The sequence below is a fragment of the Channa argus genome, chromosome 23 (genome assembly GCF_033026475.1).
Source record: "Channa argus isolate prfri chromosome 23, Channa argus male v1.0, whole genome shotgun sequence".
Classification (NCBI taxonomy): domain Eukaryota; kingdom Metazoa; phylum Chordata; class Actinopteri; order Anabantiformes; family Channidae; genus Channa; species Channa argus.
The window spans coordinates 9,263,919-9,283,037 of NC_090219.1; the positions used below are offsets into that span (position 1 = coordinate 9,263,919).

Consider the following 19,119-nt stretch of genomic DNA (forward strand, 5'->3'; position numbering starts at 1 on the left):
AACCAGCTTGTCTGATTATACGTTACAGTGACTAGAAGGGGCTCTAAGGTAGCTGTTTCCCTCTGGTGACTCAAAGCTTGGAGGGATCTATAAAATTCAGTTCTTCACATTTGACACTTCTTGCCTTGTGGTTTTCAGCAGTAAAACCTTTTGAGAGCCTTTTTTTAAGGACTTTGAGGGAGTAGTTTAAATGACCAATAAACAGAACAGCGTGTGTGACCTTTAAAGTATTAGTGTTTATTATAAAAGTTGTACATTTTACTTTAACATAAATTTTTCCTCGTGGTTCTTGTGATTATGGTTTACACAGAGTTCAGGTTTTGCCCTAGAATGCGCATGATGCGCGTTTTACGGGATCACTGCCTCACAGGGGAAATTGTCACAATAAAATGCCATGTGAAAAATATAATTACACGATAAATAGTTTCATTCTCAGTTGCTTTATCAATTTGTGCATGTGTCACAAGAACAAAAATTTACACTAGTTACAGTGGAGTATTTACAGTGGAGCTGAGAGGAATGTTAGAATATAGTTGTAACATTCTACATCCAAACCAGTTGCCTATTAGTTTTAATATAAAACACTGTTAATAGACCTAAATGTAGACGAAGAAGTGCAGTTATATAAATAGCTTGAGAATTTTACAAAGGGCCATGAACATATATGCACAATTTTCTACAACAATAGCTTCTACGTAACTACGCAGCCGACCTTAAACATGTTTATCTGTGGCAAATAGTCATTGCTTCTTTGCTGGGAGGAAAAAAATGTACATAAACAAGGGCAATCTGAACAGAAGCTGGTCCAGTTCTAGCTCCAGTTTGTGCATGTTCTGTCGTTACGTTTGAGTCGTACTCACTGCAGGATCCCTTGCCTAAGACCACCACTCTTTTTGAAGGTGTGTTCCGAGTCCAAACGCCGAACACTCTTATTAATACATGTAAAAGTTTACACACAGCAACGCAGAGGAAGGGTATTACGGGAAACCATAAGGTTGCAAAAGGCCTTGCGGAGGCCTCGACGTGCACGCCTCCCAAATCTCTACAACGCATTGCATGGAGCTGTTAGTTAACGAGCTGATTGGTTAACGCCAGAAATTTGGGAGGCGGGATTAAAACAGAAATAAAAAAAATTTAAAAAAGCGGACAATGAAAATAAACGAAGGAACGGTAAATGATGGACAATCTAGTTCTCCTGCTCTATTTTTGGTTGCTGTGGGTAACGTTGCTGTGCATATGCAAACGTCTCAGGACGTAATCCATTCTGCATGTTCAATTCTGGCCCAACGCGTTGCTCGTATTATTACTTTTCATAATAATGCAGTAATACAATATGTTACCCCATTAGTGTAGTAATCTTAGTTACCCTGTACAGTAATTCATTACTGTGATCAGACCCCATTTTTTAAAAATGCATTTAGTTTTTTTTACATGTATTTTGGAGGCACTGAATCTCCTTAAATGTCTCATGCATTTTCTGGTCCGCTCACATATTATAGAGATGGAAAAGTAACAGAAAAGTCTCCATTTAGAAACCTAAACTAGACTAAACTGGTTGTCAATCGACTACTGTTAAATTACCTTTTTGGTTCCTGAAACATTTCTAGGAATTTACCTTTTTAGACAGACTCAAATGTAACAATGACACCTGAGAGGCACAAACTGGAGCTACTGCACCCAGAGCGACCGCGGCCGTTCAAACGTCTGTGTCCAGTGGGGGAGGGAAGTCGAGACATGGTGACAGCGAGTCCTGACTGTGTGTGGAGCTAATGCCAGTGTCTGAGTCTGTGTCTGTCACATCTAGAGGGGACAGGCTGTGCTTCAGTTTCACTGTCTGTGAGACGCTGCACTGAGTCTCGCTTTGCAGCGGGACAGGACTGGACGTCTCCTCTGTGCTGTCCCCAATTTGCAACGAGCTCAGCTGTGCGGCCAATTGCCAGCATTCCTGGTCCTTAGAGACCAGTGTTGTGTCAAAGTACTTCAGCTGCTTGTCGATTTCTGCAGCTTGGTTGTGAAGGGACACACCAGTGAAGAGGCTGTTTTTCAATTCATCTTGCAGCCTCTCAAGTTCGGCACAGTAGAATAATTCGTCCACCTCTGAGGGACTCCAGGAAGCAGCTGCCGCTCCTTCCTGTTCACTGTCCTCATTTTGGTTCAGGGGACATTTAGCCGCCTTCAGCTCAGCATCAATGTCTCGAGACAGCTGGAGAATTAGCTCCTGGTGCATTTGAACCTGCAGCTCCAGCTGTTGAACTCCATTGCCGGAGTACAGATAGTCCTGCAGCTGGTCCTCGCAGTGCGCCTCTAAACTCTGACCATAAGCCTGCGGCGATGAATCCTCAGACTCGGATTCTCTCTGCGCTTGATGCTCAAACCTTTCAATCTCAAATTGTAGCTCTCTCATTTGATGGATCTGCTCCCGGATGGTGTGATCCTGGTTAAGTATGAGCTTCACCATCCGGTCGATCTCCTCAGCACCCGGATCGCTCTTACTCTCCTTGTGAAGCTTTTCCAGCTTCCGGAAGGCTTTCTTCACGATGCGCTTTTGCTTCTCAGCTGGTAGAGACTGTTGGTACTGGGAGCCACTGTGGTCCCATCGCTTTGGTTTGGCCCCTTTGGGCTTTCCTGCCTTTTTCGCTGGTTGGGGCACAAAATCACTGGTTTTGACCAGAATAAACTGGATGAATGGCTTCTGGTCCCCCCACGCATACCAGAGCCTCAGGATTCTGGTAAGAGGAGGCAGAGCTCTCTCAAAGCCCTTCCACCTCTCCACGAGGCAGAAGTCTCGAGGTTCCCCGTGCAGGAGCCGCTTGCTCTCTGGGATCGACTTGTGGTCCTCCAGCAATGCCTGAATCATATCTGCACATGTTGTGTGCTTTGTTACTCCACAGATGACCTTCTCCTCATTGCAGACAGTAACTTGTATCTCCTTTCCTACCACAGGCTCGGCATCTTTCGACCTAAGAACGGGAGAACAAAAACTGAGCTTAAATTTGTGGCTTTAGTGTGAAACAGTCATAAAAACCCTTAAAATCCCACTTGTTTCCCCTTAAGTAGCTTTAAGGTTGTTAAAATCAGTGTATGCTGCCCCAATGTGCACACAGTGCCATACTGTCATACAGTATGTTGAGTTCAAGCTCCTTGGAAACTTTAATTGATAGATTTTACAAACACACATCCAACAGGATGCATTAAAATGTGGTACGGCTAAATTCTGCAGGATGGATGTTACTCACTTTGGTGATCCTTTAACTTTCCCTCTAGCACCATCAAACCTGCAAAAATAATGAGATTCCCATCAGCCTTTAACATGGTTATAGCTTGTCAGCAACTGTCACTGCACAGAAATAAAAACAGAAGCTCATGACAGCAGTGGCTGCACCTATTTCACATTCACCATTCACAAAAAGTTAGGGATTTTCCACTTTCGGGTGAAATTTCAGAATGCACCAAAAATGCACCGTAACCTTTACAGGTCAAGTTAACTTGACCTTCTCTAAACTATGGAATGCACATATCCGACTGTTCAATGTTTCAGTGCCTATTGCGCAACATGCTGCTTTCTAACAAGGTGATTAACCCCGAAAATCACAACAAGTGTCTGATCCAGGAATCGACCGCTAAAAGTTCTGATTCAATGACAATTTGTATTTAAACAGTCCCCTTCATCCAGACCAAGGCGACACCTAACAACCGACAAGTTATTGAGACATTGACATTTGTCGTTGTGGTGAACCCACCAATGTTGTTTACCACTGCACGCATGTCCCACTTTCATGGTAAAAAATCACTGTAGCATGGAAGGGTTAGGGTAGTTTTTGTCTGACGCTGGACAAATTACGGGAAATGAGGGGAGGAGGCATTGCGTGCGGAAATGTCACCAGTCAGACCCCAGTTAACTTGAAATATTTGGTCAGTAATTTGGTTATTTAGAAAAGATATTTTCAAATGCAACCTTCATTTTAGCAGCAGATACAGAACTGTACTTTGAAGTACAACACGCACTCTCCTCTCCGGGTATATAAAGCTGTTTCACTATTCTAACCAGTAGATTTTCTTAAATACATCCTACTTTGATGGTTTTCCATTAAGCCAATGAGCAGAAAACCACGTTCGCTCATTTTGGGCTGCCTTGCTTGATTCTATTAGACTGTTACTCATCGTCTTACTCATCAGAAGTGATCACTTAAGTGTTCAGTTCTGAGCTATTTAACCCCAAAGCTCTCATTACCGTTTTGTCTGGACCGTAAAACTTGCTCAAAAATTGACCTCTGATGGGCTGACGATATCCATTTTTTACATGGTTAATGGACCACTGGTAATATCCAGGACCTAATATCCAGCCATTAAATGAGGGGCACTGGCAATGCAGACATCCACATCATGAACAAGTAATCAAATGAGTAGATAACATTATCAGACATTTCAATTTGATTTTAAGATCAAGAATGATGTATCATGTTATTATTTGTATAAAAGATAACATGGAATATTCCTAAATTCGCATGATTAATTAGATTAGCAGTGATGTGCTGCAGCTGACTGATGCGTTTCTGTCTCATTAAATTAGTCAACTTTTGGGTGGAAGCCTGCTTTAAAAGCCAAATATAAGACAGAACATTCCTAGATGTAGACTATTAAATCTTAGATTCCACCTCATGACATCATTTGGGGGAGTTTTTTTTTTAACCTTCAGTGGTTCAGACGATGTCAACCACAGGAGTTCTGAGCAGCATGTCAACCAACAGTACAGTCTACATATTATGAGCAACGAGATGACATCCCACAACTTACACTCCTCCAGATGATGTCATCTGGAGGCAGTTTCTATCTCGAAGCATACACGTGTTTTAATATAGCGAAAGCAGAAAACCATTTTACGCCATCCATAGCTATGCCCCACACTTGAGCCATAGGGAGCAAGTGGAAAATAAGCAACGTCGCCCTTTAAACTTCACAATAGGCAGCACAATAATCGATAGTCCAAAAAAAAAAGTAACTGAAAAAAAAAATCACTGAAGGGGTTTTGTTGCAGCTCTGTGAGACATGTCTTCATGTCACCGGACACACACGAACAGAAGCCACATGGCCAAAATGATGTTGTACATTTCTTTAAAATGAGTTTCCTCTAAGTTTGCGTTTCAGTTTGCACATCAGTTAAAACAAAGAGAAAGCTGCATTCAAGGATTAGTACATAATAGCCTTATCTGGATTATAGAACTGTATTAAATCAAATACAGCAGGTATGTAGCTATCCAGGCTATCAAATGATAAATGTTGTTCCCAGCCCTGGTAATGGCTTCAGATCTGAACCTTCATCTTGTAGCTGCTGTGTTTTTATCAGTGATGATAACCATGGCTGACTGTGGTCCACCTTATCTCCGGACACAAATACACATCCTCTGAAGACGATATAGATACTAGCAGCCAGCACGCCAACACAAGTTCAACGCCAACGAGATGTTCAGTGGGGAAAACCTAAATGCTGCATTATCTCACAGCGTGCTGATTTCATCGGCCGATAGCTCTGTGTTTTGGTTCCCACATGGTATTAAAAACACACAACTGAAGCACTGTGTAAACTGTTGGTGAATAAGGCCTCAGGAATGTGATAGGTACGCAACAACGCAAGACTCGGGTTAATGGTTATGGAGAGCCTTAAAGACGAAAAAGCAAATACCCAAGCTGTGTGCAGGGCAAACAAATGCAGCGCTGCATTCACAGACAATGACCATGGCGACTTCAGAGGTTTCAGCCTACAACACCTACTTTGGGTGTCGGACATAATTGCTACTGCAATCTAATGTAGCAGCTCTGCAGCACACTGGGCCCGTACAGTATAGTACTGTTGTTTCTCAAATACTGGCAGTAGCAGAACTTCTTGTTAAATCAGGTGGAGCTCATGGACATACGTGACCTGCGGTGACATATGGTTAAAGTAATTAAGTTCATTATCTGAGGTATTTTATCAAAGTACACTGAAGAGGTACTTTAGCATCAACATCTGCTGGCTCGTACTTCTACTACTCGCACTTCTAATGTTCACTGATAAGCAACATTTTCATACTTTTGGCTTTTTCTTACACAATTCAATTAAGATCTTTATTCGCACTGCTTCAATTCACGACAGTGAACTTTACTTGAAGAAGTAGAGACTACAAAGATTTGTAGTAATACGGTGTACGGTGGGGAGGAAAAACTGCCTTTACCGGGAAAAAACCTCCAACACAATGAAGGGTCTGAAACCTTTTCTCCCACCAATGAAAAGCTGCAGTGAAGGATCAGATGCGGAAATGTCTTTGTTTAATAGCGTCACACCCCAAAACAAGAAAAGAAGGGATTCCTACAGTAAACAATGAATAAGTACAGTACAGCTGTGCGAAACATCTGTAAACACCCAAAACGAACTAACATGTGACGGACATGCGTCCATGGTCACATCTGAACATACAGGTGAATAAACAAACTCTGCAGACAAATGTATTTCAGACCCTTCAGCTGTGCAGGAAACATGTACAGAAAACTAGGGAAACACCTGTAACCCTGCATTTGTCCTGGGCCACAATCTCCAACGGTCAGACGACATCCTGCCACCACAGTTCGGGACCGTGGCCCATACTGTCACGGTCCATTTTCAACTCCACTGTCATGTGAAGAGCGTGTTGCCAAACCTATGACTCTGGAAATATGAATCATATTTCAACTGGAAAAAAAAACTGGCACTCAATGCTTTTTTTAAAAATTGAATACTATAACTTGACAGACTGGCATGAAATCAACCTCCTCACTTATTTCAGTTTTTGTATGTCATAGAAAAGCATGGGACAGTTAAGATTTGTTAAAAAAAAAAATGCTCATTAACACCTGGAGTTCTCTTGAAAATCTAAAAACGTGGCCCTGCTGTGCAGTAGTTGTAAATGCCTGATGAGAATCGAGGCAACACAAGCCGCAGCTCCTTTCTCTGGAGCTTCAACACATCCTTAACGGATCAATGAATCACATAACTGCCACCCTGACACCTTAAATGTTGAAGTCTTTCACTAGTTTCCACTTAGTCAAATTCTCTAACGTCACAAAACTATCATTCGTGCAAGCTCACCCCACAATTATGTTATCGTCTTCTGCAAGGACAAATGTTTTGACGAGACTGGCACCAGTGTCGGGGCCAAACCCCACGAACTCTTTCCCTGAAGAGAACACAGGCAAACTCTGCACGCACCATTGGGCTGATTGCATCACAGGGCTCTTATTTTGGGTGCAATTGTTATTCATAGTTTGGGATTAAGCTGCAGTTTCAGATTCGAAAAATGAGGGTGCCCTCATAGGCCGCGCCATTGGGTGGTACACGCTGAAGCTGACACTGATATTTTGATGAACTCCAACTTTCAGACGGGAAATGTGCAAACAGTATCAGGATGTACAGTAAGAGGGTGAAAGTACACAAGAATAGTAAAGGATCTCATCACGGTGGGGATGGCTGGTGTGCGGTGGGCAGGTTCCACCTCAACAATTTACACGTGAGTGAACACAAGCAACCTGAGCAGACTTGCTTGACCTCAGTCTGAACTGTACCCAGTGAGACACCACAAGTGTGGAAGGAAGCCACACTCAAATGATATGAATTTATTACAAGTTTCTGTGTGGGCGTTACAGCTCCACCACAGCGACATGGCTCTATTGCATACTCATAATAACAACGTTGGTGGCATTGACAATTCCCCCTTGTCGTAAATTTGCAACCTACAAGTTACCGCAGAGGACCACATGCTGGTGGTTGAAGCGAGTCATAACAAATGACAGAATTACAGCTCTCCGGTGTCTCAGCGTGTTTTCTCAGATCAATAGTGATATGATCGAGTGATGCAATCATTTCCAACAGCTGCGAGACTATATCAGAAAATATATCCCGCTGTCAACAGGCTCTGCTTAAAACAATAACTAAAAAAAAGGCCAAAGAGCCAAAATGCGAGCAAAAAAAAAAAAAAAAAAAAGGATCAGAGATGAAAAAATGATGGTGATGGAAAAAAAAAAACCAACCACAAAAAGTAAACAAAATGATCTGAAGAGATGAAATGAAATGAGATGAGATGAAGAACAACCAGATAAATCCTCTAAATCACCAGTAAAGACATGAAAACTGGATTTGTAGTCAGTCTGTCTCCCTTCCAGTCAGGGGGTCCTGATGCGTACGGGGCCCCTTTCCCCATCTGTGCCCAGAGGCCTGATTTCCCACGACCCACCCATAATTGGAGCTAACGTCAGCATGCTAACACACGCTCGCACGCTGATATTTACCTGGTTTGGGACATGGTTAATCACGGTTACTGCTGAAGACACACGTCCTTCTGAAAACTTCACGAGGACGAGGTTCACTTAAACCTTAATCTAAAAACAAAGCTGAGGGAAATCAATGTCATCACAAACTGAGATGAAAACCCTCATGGATGGACTATAAAAGAAAGTAGGCCCCTGGGCACAGGCAGGCGAGGGCTCCCCCCACCCTTTGGGGGATTGGAGTCTAACAATTGTTTTTGAAGGTTTTAGGTCCGTTGTTCTTGTTTAGTATATTATTAGTTGTTTCATATAAAGTTGTGATGTCTATTTTTTTTGGTAGTTGTACATCTAGTTTTGAACATTTTGCTCCTGGTTTTGAAAGTTTCAGGTCCCTAAATTCCTGTCGTCTTTTGTTGGTTTTATTCTGCTCATTCTCTCTTTTTTTTTTTTTAACAGTAACTTCAGAGAGTCACCCACAATCTCTCGGGCCCTGAGCCCGTTCATTAACCCATCCAAGGTGAATCTTCTTCAGAGGAAAGCAGTTTTGTTTTCAGTCAGACCACTGCATTAGTTTTTATCCATCTGATTTTTTCCGTTAGAGCTTAGAAGGTAATTAAACCATTCAGCCAAAATGTATGCTCACAAAACAAGTATCGACATAATTCTTGTTGTAGTAGAAGAGATTGTAGATGTTTCCTCTCGCTCTTATCTAAGAGAGGATGAAGAACAGGGGAGGAAATAGCATCACGTTTCTATCTGGACATGTTGATCTCTGGGATGACTCCCGGTCTGATAAGCATCTGTGAGCAGAGACACAACACACCCATTCATTTCCTCTGTGAAACCACCCACCTACCCACCCACCCCTCTTAGTTTTATTCCCCCAGCAGGTCTGTGAATCACCAAATTCGCTTTTACTCAGCGAGTGAAAAAGAATAAACCACTTGCTCTCTTTCAACACAAATAGTATCTTTTTTTTTTAATTGTTTGCTGCAACCTGCTAATTTGTGTTCACAAAACAAATTCAGCAGCTAATTGGTCCTGTGCACAATGCCGTCATGCTGCCATTGTGGCTAAAAGCAAGGTTAATTTGAAATTTTCTCTACATTGCTTTGGTGACATATGTCACCGTCTGGCAACCATGTAATTTGAAACCCTTTTAGGCCACTTGAAGACACAGTTTGATGCACACGACTCTCTGAATACTCAGAGCAAACAAACGCTGTCAGCTGTAATCACTGCATTTCCCCTTTATTAGAAAAAGTCAGGGAAAGTTTGGATGTGTCGGCAGACTGCGACTGCACGTTGCCTTCATCTTGTCATTCCCTGGCCGATATCCAGCTCAGCGTCTCAGCACGAGTAAAAGCCAGTGTCTGGAATCATGAGTCTGACATATCTACAGATCTAAACACTTAAGGTAATTATAGGTGCTGCGATGGTAATTACTACTCAACATTAAAAAAAAAGACATCCACTGGAGACAGCTTCAGCCAGACTGTTTGAAGTGATCAAAGATAATTCATTTCAGCTCTGTGTGATGTGAAAATACATTCTGTGGCTGGTGCCGCTGTCGAAGAGCTTTCACAGTAATTCATTTCTGGACTGAATCGCAACAGGGTTTTTGGGGTTTTTTTTGCAGTTTGTGAGTAAATACATGAGTAATTAATAGGTCAAATTAATACAAACACCTATTAATCCACAATTCCAACCCTCCTGATGCTTGGCAACATGAATCCCATCCAAACCGTGCCACAGACTGGATGGTGACCTACATCCTCTAAAACAGAAACTCTGTTTACCAGCACAACAAACGTCTGCAGTCACCAAACCAAACTGAATTCCTGCCCCGGCCACAGAGGACAGCTTGTGCCGGGGTAAATCAAATGTCCCCACCATTTTGCAAGCTGAGGCTGAGTCCCAGCTGCAGCCAGGGACACACGCTGTAAAAAGGCCAAGCTGACCACTTAATGAAATAACCGAGGCACATTATACAAGTGTTAATGACAGGGTCGCTCTCAAGCTGAAGAAAAGAAGCTGCTGGTGTCTAAGATGAAGGATCAAAAATGACATAATTACAGAGCGTGAGAACGTTAAAGCTCCTGCGAGATGATGTACAGGAATGGAAGAAGGACAACTTGAGCTTTTTTTTTATAACTGGGGGAAAATACCAGATAAGGACATTTGTCTTTGTGTAGGATAAAAATACAAGTTTGCCAGTATTTACATCCACTTAAACGTAAAATACATACAGCATTACTACTTCTTTAAGCTTATAATTAATGGGGATTTTTGTGAAGCTACGTTACAAAGTATCACCATGATATTGGACACTTTAACCCCCAGATCACAGACACGTTACACCCGATGCGCACTGCGTCGTGCGTAATTCTCCCTCCTGAAAGCGCACTTCTTCACACACACGACACATTTCCCCGACAACAAACATCCCTCTCATCGAATTACCTGTGTTTGAGTCGAGCTTTGAGGAAACTTTTCCCAAACGGAGCCATGATTCACGAGCGAGAGGACGTAAACGCAGCGATCCGAGAGAGAGAGAGACAGAGAGAGGAGGGGGGGAAGCGTTAGAGTTCCTGCATGGCGCTGCTCCGGACACTTTGAGAAGACTTTCAGAAAAGTTGACGCTGTCCCGACTGCAACTCTGTCCGCCCCGTCCGAGAAGCGGAGGAGGTGTTGCCCAAAGTGTCCTAGGTTTTAATGGTGAAACTCTGCCCCCTTTCTATCTGCGCGAACAACCAGGGAAACTTTACACTAACGTTCAGGACCCACACAAACAGACCTCAGAGTAAACTGTTCATTTGACCTTATGAATTTTTATGATTACAGTTAGAACAATTAAATGTTAAAAGTCCCGAAGTCATGATCTGTGGCCCCACAAAGCCAAAGCGTTTCCCTGTTTGTTCGGCAGTTTCATTAGGACGGAAAAGACCAAAATATGTCCGGGCAACGTTTAGGGAAGCTGCTTATTAATTCTTATTTCCGTTTGAGGAAATCTGAATAACAGCACCTCACGCCTGAAACACCCAGTAAAAAGAGCAGTGAAAAGAAAATGTTCCATCGTTGCAATTGTTTTAAAGTTTACCTGCAAAAAAAACACCAGGTTCACTTCAGTTCCAGGTCAGAGGTTTAATCACTGCAAACCAAAAAAATCTCCAAAGATTAAAGTTAACATTTAATGGACAACCGTGTCCCGTTTTACTTATGTGTATTTTTGCTGTGGATTTGCTCAGTTTAACATGTTTCCCACGGAAAAGTACAACACTATTAGTTCAAAAAGTACCTCAGGCACCAAAGGTGAAAGTTCTCTTAATGCAGAGAGAATATGATTTTATCACTTTAACGTTGCAGCTGGTAACAGTCGAGCTTATTTCTAACAATTCAGCTGTTTTGATGATCACGTGTTTAAGTGTAATATTTATAATTTGAAGTACTTGAATAGCAGCTGGATGATTTATGAAGTTCACAGCAGGTGTGAGGTAAGATGACACCCACTTGGTCTGTCTGCACATTTTATGTGCCAGAACTTTAGGAACCACTTATCATTTCTGATTCCTTGGTGATTTATTAGTGTATGGACCCATGTGAATTACTTAGCTAAAGATTAACCTGACACCAAAGGCACTGAAGTCTCTTTGGTACAAATGGTTCTCAAAGAGCTCCAGTCTGTCGTACATCTTGTCTCACATCATCGCTGGCCTGCAAATCGACTGCAATGTGTCTTTTCAAGGCCTCTGATGAGTTTGCCCTGCTCCATAGTGTCACTTAGGAAAACACACAGGAAAACTCATCAGCAGATTCATTTCAGTTACCTCACAACACTCCTTGCACCACACGATGCTGGTTATTGTTGGCCAGTGTGTTCGACCTCTTAGGCTTCAGAAATGTTTTCATAGGAAACAAAGTTTTATTTAAACATGTAGCCACAGGGGAACTTTGTTTTTTATCCTTTTAAGTCACGAGTTCAGGTCACTTTGTCATAGACACAGTCTTACAATTCGATTTAAAAGGAGACAACCTGAAATGTTGGAAGATGTCATGTTGCATTTCTTTCGTGTTCCTCACTTAGAAAATGACTTAAGTAAATATCGGCTCATCCTTCTCCGTGTGACTATAGTTATTGAATAAATGTCGTGTATGTAACTTAATTTCTCTGTGTAGCAAAATAGCAGAAAATGGAACTACTCAAGTATATTACGACTACCTTACAATTGTCCTTAATAAATATACTCAGTTACTTCAATTGAAATTTTAAATAATGCATATTTAGAATTTAGTGGTCTTTAATTTTAATAAAACTGAATAATGGATGAACAAAATTTAACTTCATCTTAAGCCAAGAGGGAACAAATGTTAAAGTGTTGAATAGCTACTCTATGGACCTTGTGGTGCGGTTTTCTTGGATGAGGACACACTTTTGACAACCTTCCCTACTTTTGGGATTAGCTTTTCTAATTGTATTGTAAGTCATTTGCAAACAAAAATGAGACAAACGGGAGACTCTCAGTGGTGCGTCCCACCACCACCACCTTCCCTAAACATTACCCCTGCATGTCTTTTTTTTTGGGGGGGGAGACAAGTGCGAACAAACTCTGCGCCTTGATGAGGCGAAACGGCCAAATGTCTCGAAACCTTGACGCAAAAACCCTTTTCGCTTTGTGATGCCAATGTGACGTCTGAAGAAGTGATGACACAGTGACAATAGGAAGAGAGCGACGTGAGTGAGTGAATTGATGTGGCTGTTAGTGGGTGGGTAGGTGGTGGTGGGGGGGGACTGATCCTCTGACATCACATTGGCTCTTATATAGTGAGGAAATGGAGCCCACTGCACTTCACATCCAACTAGAGAACTGACAAAGGAGGAGGCAGCGTTGTTTGAAGCAGCAGCAGCAGCAGCAGCAGCAGCATCACTACACCTTCAGCGTCCAGTCTCCTTTACCTGTCTGACCTTTCACCTTTTATGGACTAGATTCTTCCTCAGGTGTATTCTTCTTCACAGTGGGATCCTTTTTTGTTTCTTCTTATTTCTACTCTCACCAAGATGCAGGCACAGTTGGCGTGCATGCTTCTCCTCTGTTTCACGTGTGGTGGACTTTGCACAGGTAAGCACCGGGTGAGGGGGGAGGGGGGCTCAATAGGTCTTATGCATCATTATAAATGACTGAGGAGAAAGAAGCTATGACAAAACGCCGGGAACATGTTCATCCATGTCTGATGGTATATAACTTAGCGTAAGCGACAGGTGGATCAGGTTGGTGCTGTTCAGTGAGGAATTGAGAAGAATATTTACTTTCTTTCTGATTCTTAGCAAGTTATTGCATTATTTTCTCACAGTTTATTGAAAACGTTGTCATTTTCTACACAACTACCTCCATTGACCCACATTCGATAACACCACAACTAATTTGAACTGAATGGCTGTACATACAATACATTTAAATGAGATTTTTTATTTTTTATTTTTGTAAAAATAAAGCGTTGGTTTACATTTTTCTTCCCCATTTGTTCCTATATTTAACATTGAATGTCACTATAATTAAGGTCTAAATCCAAAGTCGCTTTTGGTGAAATGAGCCAATGAAAAGCTAAACTGCAGAATGATAACGATTAGGACATTTTTCATTGATTTATTTTGTTCAATTTTTTTCAGGATTAGACTTTTGTGTTCAACACTGTCTGTCAACAAATAAAATTGTCTACAATGTAAATATTGCAAACTCCTCCTAACTTCAGCTCATGAAGACAGTGGAAGAGTCTAAATGCCAAACGCCAACAGCAGACAAATAGAAAAGGAACATTCCGCACTTTCAATGTGCAGGTTGACATTTCTCCTGCAGCAATGGCTCAGATCTGATTGAGCTCCTGATTAGATTTTGGTTGAAGGTTATATTCTTGTTCCCCCCTCTCACTGACAGACGTCGACCAGGAGCAGAGAGCTCTGGAAGAGGAGCTACTCAGCAGTCTCTTCACTTCCAAGGTATGGGGTCTTTCTCTTTTTCTACCTGTGACATCAAGTGTCTAAAAAGCTATTGTGCACCCAGGCACCGGCTGCCCAGGTGTCCTTTCATGCAGTCTGGATGTGCTCTCCGCTCGCAGCTTCCCCTTTATGGTTGTGCGCATGCTGAGTGGGACATAAAAAAAAAAAAAAATGGACTAGGACAGGATTTGTTTGTGTCACTCACTTTGAGGCTGACCCTGTTTTGACCTGAAATGAAAGTCTTTCTTTTGTGAAATTCAGTTCAAATGTGCATAAAGTCATAAATATGATCAACACACCCCGGTTGCTGCAGTCACGGGCATCTTCCCTTGAGGTGAAAGCAAAACAAGGGAAGTTATTCAGTTCTAACTTGAGATCTTTATCCCTTTTATTCGCTGCGGTGCACTCGAGGCGAAGCGAAGCTGAGGAATGAAGTGAGAGTGGTACTAGAGGCAACGATGAGACGGATGGCCACGTCTAATAGGATTCAGATGGACCTGATGGCATCGTAACGACACATCTTCCACCTCTCTCCCTCTGTGATAAATAACCGTGGCGAGACGTGACTGTGACAAATCAGCTGTGTGATTTATCGCCGCCGATGCTCGGAGGCTGCTCAGGGGTGATGATTGTAATAATAACTCGGTGGATGACTGTGCGGAGAGGCGGAAAAGTGCAGGATTGTAGAAGATGCTTGTGCCTCTCTGTCTTAACAACGCCATCATTTGTTTTTTTGTTGTTTTAGGCAGCAACTAAATTGATTGACTCGCTGGTCCACTCTTCTTTTTATCTGATTAGCTGCAGGAGGTAAATGTCCCCTGTGGTTCTCATTTCTCTCTATTGAACATGATTCCATTAGTCCACAGCCAGAGTTCATCTGTTAGTCTGGCTCATTTCATATTGAACTTTGCACACTCTGCCATTAGCTGGTCGCAGTGTTGGAATGTAGATTAAACACTAAGGGAAATTTGGAAAAGGTTCTAGAAAAAGTGCAGAACAGGCTCAACTCTTCCTGCTCCTCAGGTGCCACCATTAAGGCACAAACTCCTAATGAAGCTGGGTACAAACATGTTTTCTGCACAATAAAACCGGCACCTGCCCCCACTGACACATAAAACTCAATTAAAACCACTTAAAGGTTTGATGCATGAACGGTTTCTTAGTATCAGTAGTCATTTGTTTGCTCCATGTTGTGTTCTTTTAGCTTTTATTAACCCCCCCTCCCTCCCGGACCACAAAATAAAAAAAGAAACTGTGTCTGGTGAGACTCCCCTGCACCCTTCACCATCTGAAAACACAAAAGGTTGCAGCTGGATGATGCTAGATGTGACCGAATTATCTAAACAGAAGAAGCACAAATCACTTCATTGTGACTAAAAAGAATTTGTGCAGCATCCTCATATTTATCTCATCAGGAAAATAAAGCTAAACTAAAAACTACGGTTAGAAGGCAACTGCAGGCGACTAATCTATCAGATTTATTTAAATAAAGACAACACATCAAACACCAAACATAGGAAGTTTAATATCCTATATCAGGACGGGACAGAAGAACAAATGGCATGAAGCCATGCAGCACAGTAGTGACAACATGAGTTACTCAAATGCATCACTTCTAGCTGTTGGACAACATGAGTTCATTTAAATGTTTTTGTGTCCACATCAGTTCTTGTGAAGTGAGAAAGTGGTGCGTTGGCTGAACACAGCTCCTAATCGGAAAGGAGCTAAGTGTTGAATGGAAAAAGCATTAAACAATAACTTTATGTTCGCAACATGTTTATAGCAACTGTGAATCGTCCCCCTCCCTTTTTGGATTAGATCACCGTCTCATAACCAGGATCAAATTTATTGGCACGTTTTCAATTTAGAGAAAGCAATCACTTTCTGTATTTCATGTCCCCTCTCCTCCTCCTCCTCCTCCTCCTCCTCCTCCTCCTCCTCCTCCTCCTCGTCCATTTTCTTGTTCCCTGATACAGAGTAAGCAGAGTGCCCCCTACTGGCGCATGTCACTGGCCAACCTGTGCAGGATGAGTAGCATGAGGCAGGAGGCATGGAGCAGTGAGGAGCCGGAGGACGGTGAGCTGACGGAGGGGAGCCTCCAGCTGTACAACCTGCAACATATCTGCCGGGCCCTGCAGAGCCGGGAGGAGAGGGTGAGACACACACACACACAAAGGAAGAGAGTGGTGCAGATATTCATCATCTACATAAGATAAAGATTTGTTTGTTAAGATCTGTCGGGAAATTTGGGGGGAACATTTTCACACAGAATAAACCTGACATACACACATCAGAAGCTTTTCAATGATGTTGCACATACTCTCCCCTTTGCAAACCAGATAACTGTGGACTCATTTAAGAAATCCGATGGACGCAGGCACAAAGGAATTGTCAAAGATGTTCTCCTAACACTTGCTCGTAGCTTTTTCCATACACATTTACGCTGTGTTTTTTAATGTGAAAAGCGAAACGGACACATACATACACAACATACTGTAGTACTCACGTATTGTAAGATGCTGGTTAAATTGTTGAATTGAAGCAAAAGTTTTATAGCTTGCATCAAACCCCCTTTATTACCAATTTAAAACAAGGCTTTAAATATTCATATATAGATAAATATATTTAGCTATTTTGTAAAAGATAATATTTTAGATGTAGTTTAAAATTACTACGAAGTAGTTCATATACTGCTTCTTAGTAGTGTAAAGTAACTGTACTTAAGTACAATTTTTGGAAGAGTTCTACTTTGAGTATTTCCATTGTCTGCTACTGCATATTTCCCTACATTTCAGAGCCAAATATACCCCCCCCCCCATACCCTGCCATTCGGCAACAAAACCCGTGTTTGCCTGCCTTCTCTTCACCTGCCACCATGTCTCTCTTTGCCCCCTAACAGCTACTGCACGGCTCTCTAGAATATTTAGAGGAGAACAGTGACGCTCCGCTGAAAAGAAAATCACCCTACATCCTGAAGAGACAAGCAGGGCTCACCACCAAGTCTCGGAGGCCGTACATCTTAAAACGGAGTACAATTTACTGACGACCATCCCTGAGATCCAGGTGACGGTTTCTGGGACCAGACCATTAACTTCGTGTGAAGATGTGATGTCTTTTCTCTCTTCTTGTGGCTGCAATGTCTTTATTTGTTATTTTTATTATTCTCCCCTTTCAGAACCTTGAATTGTTTGTGCAGCATTGAGGTCTACCTGTATCTGCTCCTTTCAAGTTTAGGTCCTGAAAATAAAATCCTGAGCATCAGAAAACAGTGTATCTCTGAGAAATTATATTTATTTATATCTTCACGGCACACTGAGTCTATTTTGTTTGAGGATATATGATTAAAGGACACATGATACAAAACCAGTGTGATGTGACTCTGTTTTTCGATCATGAGTATGGAAGGGCCAGGGCCACCTGAGGGTCATGTGGATTACCACATCCGTTGCAGATCCATACGAGCACCTGCGTAATGTCAGTTGATACTTTTAGTTTTCAGAATAAATTACATGAAAATACCAAAAAAAAAAAAAAACGATTGTATGCAGAACCTGCTCCATGTTACGTCATAGAGAACTACAGTCCAGAAACTACTAAACACATCAGTGAGCTACAGTATTGCACCAGGTGACATAAAAACTCACATTTTACTTTATTGTAACCCAATTCCACATGCATGGTTCTCTTAAATGTTCATTAGCTAAATGAGTATTAATGTGCTGCTGAAAATAGTCTTAAACACATGCCCCATTTAGTCCCCTTTATGTAACGTTTGCTGAAAACGGAATTGCCCAGCTGTTTTGGCAAATTACTGAGCCGTATGTATTTTTAATTGAAACTACAAATTTGGAACTAACTTTTAAAGATCTGCATCTTCAGTTAAACCACAGGCAGAGTACAGAGGTTAGGAAGTGCTGAGAAATGCGTTGACACATTTGTTTTTTTTAAGGAAGCCAATAAAAATAAATCCAGTCTTTAAAAGTCACATGATCAAATGGGAATTATTGGAGCTGTTCTTCTTTGTAGCCTACAATTCTCAACATCTGTTAATAAATTAATATACAATTTCCAGCATATCATTCTGGAAAGCTTGTAACAGCAGGTCAGTTGTGTCATCACCTCTCCTTTTACCAACTGTCTGTAAACACCTGGGAAGTGAGGATGAGACTAGTTGTTGGAGTTTTCGGAGAGGAGTGTTGTCCCATTCTTGTCTGATGCAGGATTCTAGCTGCTCAGCAGTCCTGGGCCTTTGTTCCTCAATTGTTTTGTTTTATGATGCACAAAGTGTTTTTCTATTAATAAGAGGTCTGGACTAATAGACAGCCCAGTTCGGCACCCAGACTCTTCTCCTGCAGAGCCATGCTGTTGTGATGGATGCAGTACGTGGTTTCTGCATTGTCTTGCTGGAACATGCAAGATCTTCCCTGAAGGAGACGTTGTCTGGACGGGAGCACATGTTGCTCTGAAACCTGCCCCTATAGCATCAGCGATGTCCCTTCTCCTCCTCCTCTAACAAGCTGAAAACGGTCCCTCTCCTCTTTAGTTTGCAGAACAGGGCGTTCATGGTTTCCAAATAGAATTTCAAATGTGATCAATCAGATCACAGAACAGTTTTCCATTTTTCCTCAGACCATTTTAAATGAGCTTTGGCCCAGAGAACACGATGGCGTTTCTGGATCGTGTTCACATTTGGCTTCTTCTTTGCAGCTTACAGCTTTAACCTACACTTACACACAGTGATTTCTGGAAATGTTCCTGAGTCCATGCAGTGATGTCCAGTAGAGAATCCTGCCTGTTTTTAATGCAGTGTCGCCTCAGGGCCCGAAGATCACATGGATCCAGGTTTGACCCTT

General features: G+C 42.0%; 2 protein-coding genes across 3 annotated transcripts; one reads left to right on the top strand and one right to left on the bottom strand.

Annotated features, from left to right (window-relative positions):
- Window positions 1-216: 216 nt before the first annotated feature.
- Window positions 217-10,980, bottom strand: rassf9 (Ras association domain family member 9). 2 transcript variants are annotated; one of them, XM_067493605.1, is made up of 3 exons: window positions 10,738-10,977; window positions 3,237-3,275; window positions 217-2,960 (listed from the first exon to the last, which is right to left on the bottom strand). In XM_067493605.1, the coding sequence occupies exons 1-3, from the start codon at window positions 10,782-10,784 to the stop codon at window positions 1,697-1,699; spliced, it is 1,350 nt and encodes a 449-aa protein (XP_067349706.1). In that variant the 5' UTR covers window positions 10,785-10,977; the 3' UTR covers window positions 217-1,696. The 2 variants fall into 2 exon arrangements, with proteins under 2 accessions (XP_067349706.1, XP_067349707.1); XM_067493606.1 differs by lacking the exon at window positions 3,237-3,275 and having other exon boundaries at window positions 10,738-10,980.
- Window positions 10,981-13,105: 2,125 nt separating this feature from the next.
- nts (neurotensin) lies at window positions 13,106-17,551 on the top strand. The gene is made up of 4 exons (XM_067493419.1): window positions 13,106-13,391; window positions 14,205-14,266; window positions 16,243-16,419; window positions 17,166-17,551. The coding sequence occupies exons 1-4, from the start codon at window positions 13,331-13,333 to the stop codon at window positions 17,307-17,309; spliced, it is 444 nt and encodes a 147-aa protein (XP_067349520.1). The 5' UTR covers window positions 13,106-13,330; the 3' UTR covers window positions 17,310-17,551.
- The last annotated feature ends 1,568 nt before the right edge of the window (window positions 17,552-19,119 follow it).

Bases quoted from the DNA above. Each gene is read 5' to 3' on its own strand.
- rassf9 (XM_067493605.1), bottom strand. From the start codon at position 10,784: ATGGCTCCGTTTGGGAAAAGTTTCCTCAAAGCTCGACTCAAACACAG. The intron at 3,276-10,737 runs GTAATTCGATGA...TTATTTTTGCAG, and splicing joins AAAGCTCGACTCAAACACAG to GTTTGATGGTGCTAGAGGGA. The intron at 2,961-3,236 runs GTGAGTAACATC...TCCCGTTCTTAG, and splicing joins AAAGTTAAAGGATCACCAAA to GTCGAAAGATGCCGAGCCTG.
- nts (XM_067493419.1), top strand. From the start codon at position 13,331: ATGCAGGCACAGTTGGCGTGCATGCTTCTCCTCTGTTTCACGTGTGGT. The intron at 13,392-14,204 runs GTAAGCACCGGG...TCTCACTGACAG, and splicing joins GTGTGGTGGACTTTGCACAG to ACGTCGACCAGGAGCAGAGA. The intron at 14,267-16,242 runs GTATGGGGTCTT...TCCCTGATACAG, and splicing joins GCAGTCTCTTCACTTCCAAG to AGTAAGCAGAGTGCCCCCTA.